This window comes from Coenobita brevimanus, chromosome 26 (genome assembly GCF_032717465.1).
Source record: "Coenobita brevimanus isolate Jiangsu-jjx chromosome 26, ASM3271746v2, whole genome shotgun sequence".
Classification (NCBI taxonomy): domain Eukaryota; kingdom Metazoa; phylum Arthropoda; class Malacostraca; order Decapoda; family Coenobitidae; genus Coenobita; species Coenobita brevimanus.
In genome coordinates this window covers 25,322,360-25,335,105 of record NC_136979.1, presented here as the reverse complement: position 1 = coordinate 25,335,105, position 12,746 = coordinate 25,322,360, and the positions used below count along the sequence as shown (strand labels likewise).

At 46.8% G+C, this 12,746-nt stretch overlaps 1 protein-coding gene across 1 annotated transcript in view; it reads right to left on the bottom strand.

Moving 5' to 3' along the window:
• The window catches only part of TTLL1B (Tubulin tyrosine ligase-like 1B), a 586,529-nt gene extending 585,046 nt beyond the window's left edge, over positions 1-1,483 (bottom strand). The window contains exon 1 of the mRNA XM_080268174.1: positions 1,371-1,483. Within this exon, the coding sequence (XP_080124300.1) occupies positions 1,371-1,483 (113 nt within the window). The remainder of the gene's footprint in view (positions 1-1,370) is intronic.
• Positions 1,484-12,746: the final 11,263 nt, after the last annotated feature.

The following is a 12,746-nucleotide window of genomic DNA, read 5'->3' as shown; positions in this document are numbered from 1 at the left end:
GTGCTGCTACCCGTAAAACAAATAATTCAAAGTCAAATGGCCACCCCTTACGGGATTATGGCGTCTGGCAATAGATAGATAGATAGATAACCTCATCACTATATCACAACTATTACTTGAACATCAATGTTAGTACCAAGCTCAATATGTGAAGATAGTTTTCACATGGAATAAAAAAAAAGAAAGAAAAAAAAAAAACTGACCTGAAAAGAAATACATGCCCGATATAATTTAAACTGAAAACTGCATTTCATTCTCTACCATCTGACAGACATTCTGTCAGTTTAAGAGCATGTCTGAGTAATTATTACCTCCAAAATTATTTATTTACATCTTTATTTATTGGCTTGGATTGTCTCTCTACTATCATGTAAAAATTATTGGATGAGAGTTTACCAAACCTAGAATGATGCCCAAGAGCCATCTGAGGAACAAATGTAGGGTTGCCGTACGTCTGGATTTTCATGGACGTCATGTATTTAGGTGTCAAAATCTTCATCCGTGAGGAATTTTAAAAATTCTCCAAAAGTCCAGAATTTCAGCTTCCATCACTGTTTCGCGATAAATTCAATATACTATTAAACTCCATAATGACGAGAGAGAGAGAGAGGGAGACTTTCGTTGTTTTCGTCTGCTGGTAAGTATTGCCGACTTGGCTGGTTTAGTGCTAGCAGCTAGCAAAAATGTCCTGCCTTTTCCTCTTGTTCAGCCGTGAGCTTTTTTTTTTTTTTGTTTCATAAATAATGCTGTTACAGCCATTAAATAAATGGTAATTGCAGAGAATTATTGGCTTAGTTTTCATTTTTACACTGTAGTATTTGTTATTCTTATGATCTTATCCTGCATCTGTGTCGTTGCATTTTAGTCATAATCTTGCCAATTCTGTACTTTGCCTGTTTTCCAATATACGGTACTGTAAAAAAATTAAAGAAGGCACTCCAATCGGATTGAGCCTTTGCAAGTTTATATGCAATGGATGGTTTGGGTTTACTGCTCACGTAATGCCACTCAGTGATGAGTGAAGCTGGTCACTCTCATCTTAAATGTCAGGATGATGGATCATGGATGGATGGATGGATGGATGCAGTACAGTAGTACATGTGTGTGTATATGTATATATATATATATATATATATATATATATATATATATATATATATATAAGGGTTTCATAATGCCAAAAGCCCAAATTTTGTGTTGGGGGGAGGATACCTTTCAGCCGAGTCATCCGTATTTTGACTCTTCAGATATGGCAACCCTAAACAAATGGCTAATTGAATTTCAGTCCAGGAAGGTCAAAGGCCAGTCTTAACAGGAATGATGACAGAGGTACGCGCACTGCAAGTTCACAGGTTAGTGACTTATCTTACCAATAAAAATTCCACTCGTCGTCCGGGCTTACTTGGAACCACCCTCGCTTCTCAAAATTATTAGCTAGTACGGACTTTTCCATGTCAGTACAGTATGCAATTCTGGCAGTCATGTTACAGTTGAAAACCAATAATTGTTGGAGTTGATGTGTGTTAAAGTTTTCAGGTTCCTGAAGATTCTCTTATTAAAATGATTTTTTCAATTTTCCAGAATTTTTGCGATCATTTGGAGTATTTAAACATTTCACCATTTAATACCGTGAACAAAGATATTTTCAGATTATGTAGATAACTGTCAATGTATGAAAGGTGGAACAATATAATCCTTATCTGGATCTTGAAAGCATAAGCTAGTTAAATAGTTACTGCTCCCTAAGACTACGAGCTCGATTCGTTTTTAAAGTTGTTTACATGGTTGTCATGGTAACGTAGTCACGTGCCGACAGGTGTTTCATTGTTATCTTTAGGTTTTCCTTTATCAAGAAGTGTATTAAATGTCATGATGGGAAATTTAGATTACTGTGGAATAGTAATCAAAATTCTCATAATATTTAATATACTTCTTGAAATTAAACTTCAGTTACACACTAGACTGGCTGTTCCCAGAAATAATGAAACCAAAAGTCGTTTGAATGCGAAAATGTTGGAAGCACTCAGTGGTTAGAACAGAAGTTACAAGTTAAGCTCTACCCGCAATATTGTATGGAACAAACATAATACTGTATATATGAATGAACTGGTAATTAGGAAGCTACAATGAAATGAAAACCAAGGGGGTAAATATTGCTTTAAAGCAGTAGAAGCACCTTATCAAATGGCAGCTCTTCCTGTTTCTGTCATACGGAGAGGCTTTCCACTGAGCTCTGTAGCCTCTGTAGTATGGAGAGGCCATAGATATAAATAAGACTAGATGCTGCATCACCCATTCTTCAGTACAGCGGCGATGCGTCTGAGCGGGAATCTTGGAGCGGTCAAACATGTAACAGTGGGACTTGTTTTTCAGTGAATTCAGAGGGTTATACAACATGTTTTTAGGCAGACTTCTCGTCCTAGATGTTATGCTGGTGTTTTTATGGCGACTTCTCGTCGTAAAAACACTAGCTACTGAAGCGGGGTCCTCTTTCTAGACCGGAAGTAAAGCACTAACAAAGGAACAGGACATAAAATCCAGGCAGTATACCTTAACACATCTATTACCTTATTTCTAACCGTAACAATACACGTAGAGTGATATATGAAATACAGGGGAACAGAGACACAGAGTTAATATTCAGCACCACAAAATAGAGTTACACTTAGCACACACTACAATGTTCATACAGGGAGATCTTGAATTATCTATAGTATTGTTTATGTGTCACTTTTAGGTAGGATATATATAGAATGGTTCACAAAGGGAATAAACAAGATTGGGAGTCTGTATGGGAAATATTACTATAAATGAGGTAGGGTGCGGATAGCGACACTTGACATCGTCACCTTGTCACGGCGACACTAACACTCAGGCTTTTGACGAGCCCGCGCACCCTTACCTCAGGTGTTCACAGAAAGTTCTCTTATATGGGGGGACTGGGATAATTACAATAAAGTTCATTCTCTGCCCTGCACTGAGTTCTTGTGGGCTACTATCAACTACACTGTTCTTCACTTTGTCACTGTTCAGTTCTTTTTTTTTTTTTTTTTTTACGACTTGTTCTTGACACAGGGGGGGAGAGTCACTATTTTCCTATATCACCTGGGTAACATTCACTCTGGGTCACACTCGTAGGTGGGGTGCAGGGAGGCTCTCCCGTCTGGGGGCCTCGACCTGATAGGCGGCCCTCGTGCTGGGGCCGTGTCGGTGTGGTGCAGGGAGACCCTCTGGTCTGGGGGCCTCGACCTGATAGGTGGCCCTCGGGACTGGGACCAAACAGCTGGAGTAGTTGGACCTGTCGTCTTTGGCTCCGTGGAGTGAGGGAGCCCGGATCGCCTTCGTCAGGAGCTGGAGAGTCTGGCCTGGGTGTCCTGGGACTGCGGGCACCAAGGGGGAGAGGCGCCGTCAGGACTGGGCTGCAGCAGCGTCTCCTTCGGGGCTTGGACAGGAACACGGAACTCCCGGGCGTGGGCGGTAAGTCCGTTATCGGGCCTTGCCACCACTCTAGCGTCTCCTCCGGGGCTATATTCCCGGGTGGTGACGAAGGGCTTCCACAAGGGAAAGAGGCTGGAGAAAGATTCACGTCACCCGTGTCCTCTCTAGTACGTCCTGAGGCCGGAGCCTTGGGTCGCCTTACCCTGGTACATACTCTGGCTGTAGCTGTGGACTTGCCCGTTGTACGAGGAACAACTGAAGGGCGTACAAGGCCGCTCCTTCCCTGCCACGTATATAGACCATTGGCGTGGTGTTGCTCCCGTAGTAGGGGACAAGCCAGAGTGAGGGGCACAGAGGCCACACTCTCTCCAGTACGAACTGAAACTACCTTCAGGGGCTTCTCTACCCTGGTACGTGCCCTGGCCAGAGCCGAGTGCCTACCAGTTTTACTGAGAGCAACTGAAGGGCGTACAAGGCCGCTCCTTCCCCGCCACGTATATAGACCGTCGGCGCAGTGTTGCTCCCGTAATAGAGAAGGGCTACACGTACGGTAGCAGGGGCTCTCTACCCTGGTCCGTACTCTGGCCGTAGCCGGAAGCTGATCTGTCCGATCAGGAACAACTGAAGGGCGTACGAGGCCGCTCCTTCCCCACCACGTATATAGACCGTCGGCGCGGTGTTGCTCCTGAAGGGGAGAACAGAAAGAGAGGGATGCACTGGGGCAACTCTCTCTTTCTGGTGTACTAAGGCCGGAGCCTTGGGTCGCCTTACCCTTTGTACACTTTGTTAGGCCATAGCCTTGGGCCTCCTGCCCTTGGGCCTCCTGCCCTAGAGGGTGTAACAAAGCCGTCAATACGGTGTTACCTGGGACTGAATCTTGTTCAGTCCCACCCCAATTCTGATGACCATTGCTCTGCCCGCAATGTAGTTTCCTTTCCCTGGTCACCTGGAGTTGAGGCAATTGCGGGGAACAAGGGCCCAGGATCGTGATGTCCTGGTGACCCTCTTGATCGGGGTCACTAACCCCACCGTTGTGTCCTCCTGGGGTGGTGGTGCGGTGGCGGCCCGGTGGTGGGGTGGGGGGTGGTGAGGTGGGAGGTCCGGCGGCGGGCACGGTGGGCATTTTACCACCCTCTGCATCGTAGAAGTCACAACCCCGTGACTGGAGGTGGTAGGTGGTGGAGGTGGATGTCTGTTGGGCCGGGGTGAGGTGTTGGGTGAGGCTGACCCAGTGGGTGGTGAAGGTGTTGGGCTCCTGATCGGGGTTGAGAGTGAGCCGGAGGGAGGATGGTTGGTCGGTCCGGCGTGTGAGTTGGAGCAGGTGGTGGGTGTTCCGGATTCTGGCATGTGTGCGGTCGTGGGGTCGCCAATGCACTCTCGTCACCTTCATCTCGGGGAATGGTGCCTGGCAGGACCCATATACATACAGGGTCTAACCATATCGACCCCAAAACGCGTCGCGTTTGCGCATGACGTCATGGCGAAGACACCAGGTGAGGTCTTCCGAGAAGGGGTTGCCATATAGTGAGAAGTAGACTCAGTTGCTCAGAGGTCACGGCGCCAAACAGGTCACCTCTGTCACCTGCACTTTATTCCATTGTATGTGCCCAGTGAAATAATGCCTATCAATTGTGCATTGTTTGGCTGTAACTCTTTACTGAAGAAAGGTGGGGATATAACTTTCCATATTTTCCCCAAAGATGAAGAGATTAGACGTAAGTGGATTCATCTGTGCAAGAGGAGACACAATTACTCCGAATACTGCTCGCATCTGCAGCCTTCACTTTGATCAAAGTGCTTATAAAAGAAATCTAAAATATGAACTTCTCAAATTGCCTATTCCAAAAAATCATATACGCCTTGAAGAGCACGCCCTGCCAACGCTGAATCTGCCATCAGCTTCATTAAATGTTAGTCCCTTCCTCTCTCTCTCTCTCTCTCTCTCTGCATAGGTGCATATCCCTGTATATGGTGGGCTTTGCTCTTTATAAGCTGTACAGTATATCGCCCCTCACGGGGTTAGTGCTTGCAGAAATGTGGAAAAGCACGTGGTGCATTGCATTTACCAGCCCAGGTAAAATAAATTGAGGCAACTGGCCACCGCACTAGTATGAGTTGCTAGTATTCATATTTACCCACCATTATTTTGTTCTACCCACGTACTGTAGATAACCATAACTGAATACCCTGGCAAGAAAGCAGTAGTGTTGATTATTAAATACGGTATATCGCTGAATCTATTTGTTTAAAGCAGGTTCGTAACGTAGTAATTCCATCTGGAAGCGTTCGGCAAGAAGTATGTTATCATCCCCCCCCCTTCCATCCCTCCCTCCCTCCCTTCCAGGTCGCAAAAACAACGGTGCCAGGTCGTTGGAAATGATTTATACAGCCACTTTTCGTTCTCAAAGAGTGAATAATTCGTAAAAACTATATAGCGTTTTATGTACATGAAGCCACAAAGAGTATATGAAATACATTCACATATATTTAGTAGCTCGGATTAAGAGATTTGTTATTTATAATTAACGATTTGATATCTACGCAGTCTCTCTCTCTCTCTCTCTCTCTCTTTCCATGATATATGCGGAATATATACATTGGACATACTGTGGCTTAAAACCAGCATAAAACCTAAGCCTTACCAACGGTAATTTAAAAGACAACTGGCAAGGCATTGTCAGTACTAATATATAGGCATGCGTCTCTTCCTACTGAAGTAATTAGCCTTTTTGTTCGATACCGAGTATTTTTCAGGATGCGGGTATTAAACAGAAATTTGGCTAACTCGACACGAAAGCTGCAGAGTAAGATGTCGAAGTTAAGGAAATGAAGCCTGCATAGTAACATATAGTCAATACCGGTAGCAGTACCAATAAACACCCGGTATCATTTATAACAAGATGATATCCATGTATCCTAATAAATGCCACTATTAGAGTATATTGTGTTTATTTGTAAATCATGTACCTTTAAATATGAGAAGGGAGAGGTTAAACAATCATTTGAATTTAGAAAAAGTGTGTGGGGAACAGAGTTGTGTGTGGGAGGGGTGGGTATGGAGGATGACAGACAGCTGCACCTCACCGCGACTTGAGGCCTCCCTCTGAGGTCCCAAGGGAGTTGGTGGGTGGGGAGAAATGGGAGGAGTGCCCTGTCTCAAGCGTGACGTCAGTAAATCTGCGTAGTAGAAAGGTGAGAAGACCCTATATGTATATGGGTCCTGGTGCCTGGTGGAGAGATGAAAGCTGAATGCTGGAGAGTGACGGGAGGTTGGTGGTTTTATGGGGGATGATTCGGTGGGAGGAGCATTGTCCTTTGGGGAATTGGGACTTGGGAAGATTCCATCGTGCTTGGTGGAGGGAGAGGGTTATGGGGGAGGTGTTTGGGGCAGGGGGGGTATGTGGAGGTGGTGGGTGCCGGGATGGGCGTGTGATGGGCGGAGGTGTTGGGGTGTACCTCAAGGGTGGGCGTGAGAGGCGTCCTGATCTGGTGGTGGTGGTGGTAGTGATGGTGGGTGTGGGTGGCGATGGTGGTTGTGCACGTGGTGGTGGTGAGGGCGTGTGGCTGTTAGGGGGGGAGGCGGGTGGGGGTGCGGTGTGGCGCGCATAATGAGAATGGTCAAGGGGGAGGGGGGGTGCGGAGGTGGTGGGGTGGTGAGTGGTGAGGTCTGCGGGGGTGGTGGCTTTGGGCGGTGGTGGTGATGTGGGCGGTATGGGCGGTGTGGGTCGGGAGATGGTGGGTGGACAGGTGTTAGGAAGGTGAGTTGTGAGTTGTGAAGGGGTGGCGGTCTCGGCCGGTGGTGGTGGGGTGTCGGGGGGTGGGCTGGATGTTGGTGAGGTGGAGGGAGGGGGAAAGAAGGGGGAGTAGGAGTCTGGGGGGTAATTCTGAGAAAGGTCGGGATGGACAGGTGTGCGGGCAGGGGTGCAGGTTGGCAGGGCGCGTGGGTGGTCAGTGGAGGGTGGGTGGAAGGGTCGCACGTGGCGATTTCTGTATGTGCGGTGTTGTCCCTGTTGATCTATAATGACTTGGTATGGGTTGGGTACTCGAACAATTTTGAAGGGTCCATTAAATCGGGGGGAGGTTTTGGAGGGGATGGGCAGGTGTGCAACGACTACGGACTGACCAGGTTTGTATTGGTTGGAGTGGGTCGTGTCGGGTGCCAGGTCTTGTTGAGAGTGTAGGTGGTGGAGGCGGCGTTTGAGGTGGTGGAGAGGGTCGGTAGTGGAGGGTGGGGTGGGTGGCTGTAGGTGGTGGCGGAGTGGCAGGAGTAGTGGCGATTCCCCAAAAACTCTTTCTTGTGGAGTTATCCCGTCTTCTCGTGGGCATGTGTTTAAACCCCATTGGATAATCTTGAAGTGGGCAGGCCAGTCTTCGTTCCCTGTTTGCATAATGCGTGTGCGGACCTGGTTCATGAGGGAGCGATGGCTTTTCTCGCAGATGCTGTTACCTTGGGGCCAGTAGGGGGATGAGTGGGAGATGTGGTATCCAAATATGTTCGCCAGTTCTTCCCAGACTTTTCCAGTAAATTCTGGGGCATTATCTGAGTGCAGTGCTTGGGGAATACCAAAATATGGGAAGACATGGCGGGTGAGGGCATCAGCAACTGATACTGCACTGTGATCTTTAGCGGGGCATGCGATGATAAACTTTGAATACACATCCACGAATGTGATTATGTATTTGTACCCTGCTTTGGGTGTGAGGGGGCCGACGACGTTTAAGGAAAGTAGTTGCCACAGTTTCTGTGCTGTTAATTTTCCTGAAGGGCCGGGTGTACGGGTGATGTCCTTTCCTAAAGCACAGGCTCGGCAGGATTGTATAAAGTTCTTGGCGATGGTGGATGGGTTAGGGGTCCAGTACATGTCGGTAAAGACTTGTAGGAGTTTTTTAGTTCCCAGGTGGATGCCGTTATGGGCATAGAGGTGGAGCATGGTGTCATGGGCAGTGGTGGGGCTTAGGACGATGTGTCCGTTTGGATTGAACAGGTGTTCGCCATGTGGGTGGAGTTTAGTGAATGTGTTCGGTGGGATCCAGGTAGGGCGTTGTTTGTTGTGCCACATTTGGACTAGGTCTGGCTCTGTTGAGATTGCATTGATTGGTAGACGGGACAGGGCGTCGGCGTTTGTGTGGAGTTTGCCTGGTCGGTATGAGATCTCGAAATCATACTTCTCGAGTGTTTCTCGCCATCGTACAAGTTGTGCGTTGGTGGTGTTTGACTGACGTAACCATTGCAGGGATTGGTGGTCCGTAATGACTATCACATGGGTGCGTGAGATGTAGGAGCAGAAGTATTTGAGGGACCAGATGATTCCCAGGCACTCGCGTTTGGTGGCCGCGTAGTTTCTTTCTGCAGGATTTAGGGTGCGGCTGGCACAGGCGATGATATGTTCACGGCCATTTTGTACTTGTGCAAGGACAGCCCCTATGGCAATGAGTGATACATCGGTATACAGGCGGAATGGGAGGTTGTAATCTGGGAAAGCGACTACTGGGGCAGAGGTTAACTTTGACTTGAGGGTGGTGAATGCAGTTTTTCTTGGTTCAGTCCATACGAACGGCTCGCCTTTTTTTGTTAGGTTGTGTAGGGGTTTGGCGATATCTGCAAATCCTTTGACGAACCGCCTGTAGTATGATATTAGGCCTAGGAAGGCTCTAGTTTCGTGCACATCATGAGGTAGGGGAATGTCGGTGATTGCACGTAGTTTTTCTGGGTCCGGGGAGATGCCTTCAGCGTTAATTAGATGTCCAAGGAAAGAGACTGATCTCTCGGCCAAAACGCATGTTGTTGGTTACAGTTTTAGTCCTGCCTGGCGTATACGGTGGAACACTTGTTTGAGGCAGTGGAGGTGGTCGGCCCAGGTATGACTGAAAACGATGACGTCGTCCAGATACGCCAAACAAGTCTCCCAGGTTAGTCCGCTGAGAACTGACCCTGTATCGGTACACGGCTATAACTAAATATCGTGCCACCGCTAGCACCAATAAAATGTATCGTCGCACTGCTGGCCAACAATTTAATGTAGCCGTTATGGAGTAGCAGTTGACTACATATTAAGTGTTCTGCTGTTATAGTATAACTAGACCACCGTGTTGGATCGACGACACTGTCTGTAGTACACGTCAGCTACTCGCCATCACTGCCCGACACTTCCCACCAAAGGTCCTCTGCCACGAGAAGGTGGAAGCTGGTCTGTTATTAAGTGGTAGCGTAAGGTGACAGAAATGAGCAGATTAAATCTCTCTTTATTGGGTACAGAATAATATAACTGCGACCCGAGAGATATGTAGGAGCGACACCACCTCCCTTTATAACTGTAAAACGGCCTCTCTAACGCTGTACAGTCACCGAGCCGGACAAGGGCGCGGTGCTTAGGTCAGCTAAAAAGTGAGGTGCCGAGCATTACATATACTCTGGGCTTATGCAAAAAGTAGAGATAAATGACAGCTCTACTAGCACATTATACACCTCTATAAAATGGTATTAAGTACATTCACATATACCAACATAATAAATGGTTCCCCAGGACTTTACACTTACGCACTTATTCAGATATCTTTTCACTTCTCCAAACCTTCTTTTTATAATTGAAACAGGGTGGCCCTTGTGGTCTGCCATCCACCTTCTTCCTATACCACAGCTAACAGCGAAATGATATTTGGTTGTTCATCATTCACACTTCATTACACACTGTTAATTATGACTAAACAGCTTTAAAAATTATTATGTAAAATGTGTGATACTACAACTTCATATGGAAAAAGATGTTGACACCAGAACATCGCTCGGCCACACCATAGACGTCCTCGTCGACATTGTTGTCCTAACTACCGTGTAGCCTAACCAGAGTGTAGGGTAGCTAACTATTCAGGAACATCCACTTGCAATCTGCGAGTACGGACACTTGGTCTCAGTGGGTCCCTTAATTGGCGCCTTAAATAGTAGCCTAAAACACAAACACAGGACAAGACCACAATAAGTAGAAGACCAACGCCAGGACCAAAATAGGAGGGAGAAAGGTATGAAGGAAGATAAGACAGTACATAAGGCTCTAAATCAGTCCTGTTCAGGTGGGAGAGGAAGGTAAGCTCCTTTCATACATGAGACAGCCTGTTCACATTCAAGGAAGTAACATTGAATGAAGGTAAAAAGGGTCGTAACTGGGATGAGAAGTTCACTGTCAAAGCTAGATGATGCTTGCTAGGCAGAACTGCTATCTCTTTACTGTGTAACTCACAAAAATCAGGTGCAACATAGTACCCCTTTACTGTAAGGAATTGATTCCGCGAGGCACAAATCACAGTTACATCCTCTGTCTCAGGAAAGTAATGCTGAGTCTAGTGGTTGGCTTATCTCTATTTCCCTAATTCATGGAACACATATACAATACACAGAAAGTATATTTATTTCAAGGGAATTCTGAGAAACCTTTATTTCCACTCATCAACTAACTAACGTGTGTTGATTCAAGTGTGTGTGTGTGTGTGTGTGTGTGGATAGCATGGACTCTACCTAGATATGAAAGTCCAGGATGATGTTCCACATTCCACGTTCCACACTCCACCAGACTCCTCCAACCATGCACGACAGCCCTCTCGCTGTGGGAGTTAGCAGCACGCCAGGCAGTGACGCCACTCGACGCACCACTTACGATCGTGGCACCACATACGCCCGCTCTCGCTCTCCCTCGGCTCGCTGCGGCCGTCCGCGCCTCTGGAGTTGCCAGAAGTCGCTCGCTAGTTGACCCACTCCTCACCGCACTGGCTTGAACTCTCCTTATCTCGCCTCTCGCACACGAGAGCGAGATTCTTGCCAGTTTGCGTTTGAAGATGGAGATATCTCGCACACCACAGGGCGAGATAACTGCCAGTTTGTGCTTAAGATAGGAATCTCGCACTGGCAGAATAATGGGAGGAATTAATATTCACCACTCCAGTTTATCTGCTCCACTTAACTCACTAGTAATTAGTCCCCTTACAATAGTAGAGTAAGATTTTCTGTTTCACCTTCAGGAACGAGCGATTGCAAGGGTTACTGGTTCACAGCATAAAGCCCTTTAGCACGTATCGTATCCCAGCACTGAACACCAATTTAATGTATCGGTACACGGCTAGCACTAAATATCGTGCCACCGCTAGCACCAATAAAATGTATTGTCGCACTGCTGGCCAACAATTTAATGTAGCCGTTATGGAGTAGCAGTTGACTACATATTAAGTGTTCTGCTGTTATAGTATAACTAGACCACCGTGTTGGATCGACGACACTGTCTGTAGTACACGTCAGCTACTCGCCATCACTGCCCGACACTTCCCACCAAAGGTCCTCTGCCACGAGAAGGTGGAAGCTGGTCTGTTATTAAGTGGTAGCGTAAGGTGACAGAAATGAGCAGATTAAATCTCTCTTTATTGGGTACAGAATAATATAACTGCGACCCGAGAGATATGTAGGAGCGACACCACCTCCCTTTATAACTGTAAAACGGCCTCTCTGACGCTGCACAGTCACCGAGCCGGACAAGGGCGCGGTGCTTAGGTCAGCTAAAAAGTGAGGTGCCGAGCATTACATATACTCTGGGCTTATGCAAAAAGTAGAGATAAATGACAGCTCTACTAGCACATTATACACCTCTATAAAATGGTATTAAGTACATTCACATATACCAACATAATAAATGGTTCCCCAGGACTTTACACTTACGCACTTATTCAGATATCTTTTCACTTCTCCAAACCTTCTTTTTATAATTGAAACAGGGTGGCCCTTGTGGTCTGCCATCCACCTTCTTCCTATACCACAGCTAACAGCGAAATGATATTTGGTTGTTCATCATTCACACTTCATTACACACTGTTAACTATGACTAAACAGCTTTAAAAATTATTATGTAAAATGTGTGATACTACAACTTCATATGGAAAAAGATGTTGACACCAGAACAACTCCATCAGGCGGGAGAATGTGGCAGGGGCGTTGCAGAGTCCGAAGGGAAGAACATTGAATTCATAATGCTTCCCGTTTGATGTTGAGAAGGCGGTTTTGTGTTTGTCGTCGGGGTGTACAGGGACTTGCCAATAACCCGATTGCAGGTCTAGGGTCGAGAACCAGGTTGACCCATGTAGGGAGTCAAGCGAGTTGGCGATTCTGGGTAGGGGCGTAGCGTCTTTGATAGTGACGTCATTGACTCGGAGGTAGTCTACGCAAAAGCGCATAGTCCCATCTTTCTTCCGTATGAGTACGACAGGTGAGGACCATGGGCTAGTGGAGTTGGAGATAACGCCGGCATCGAGCATATCCTGGACTTGCCGGT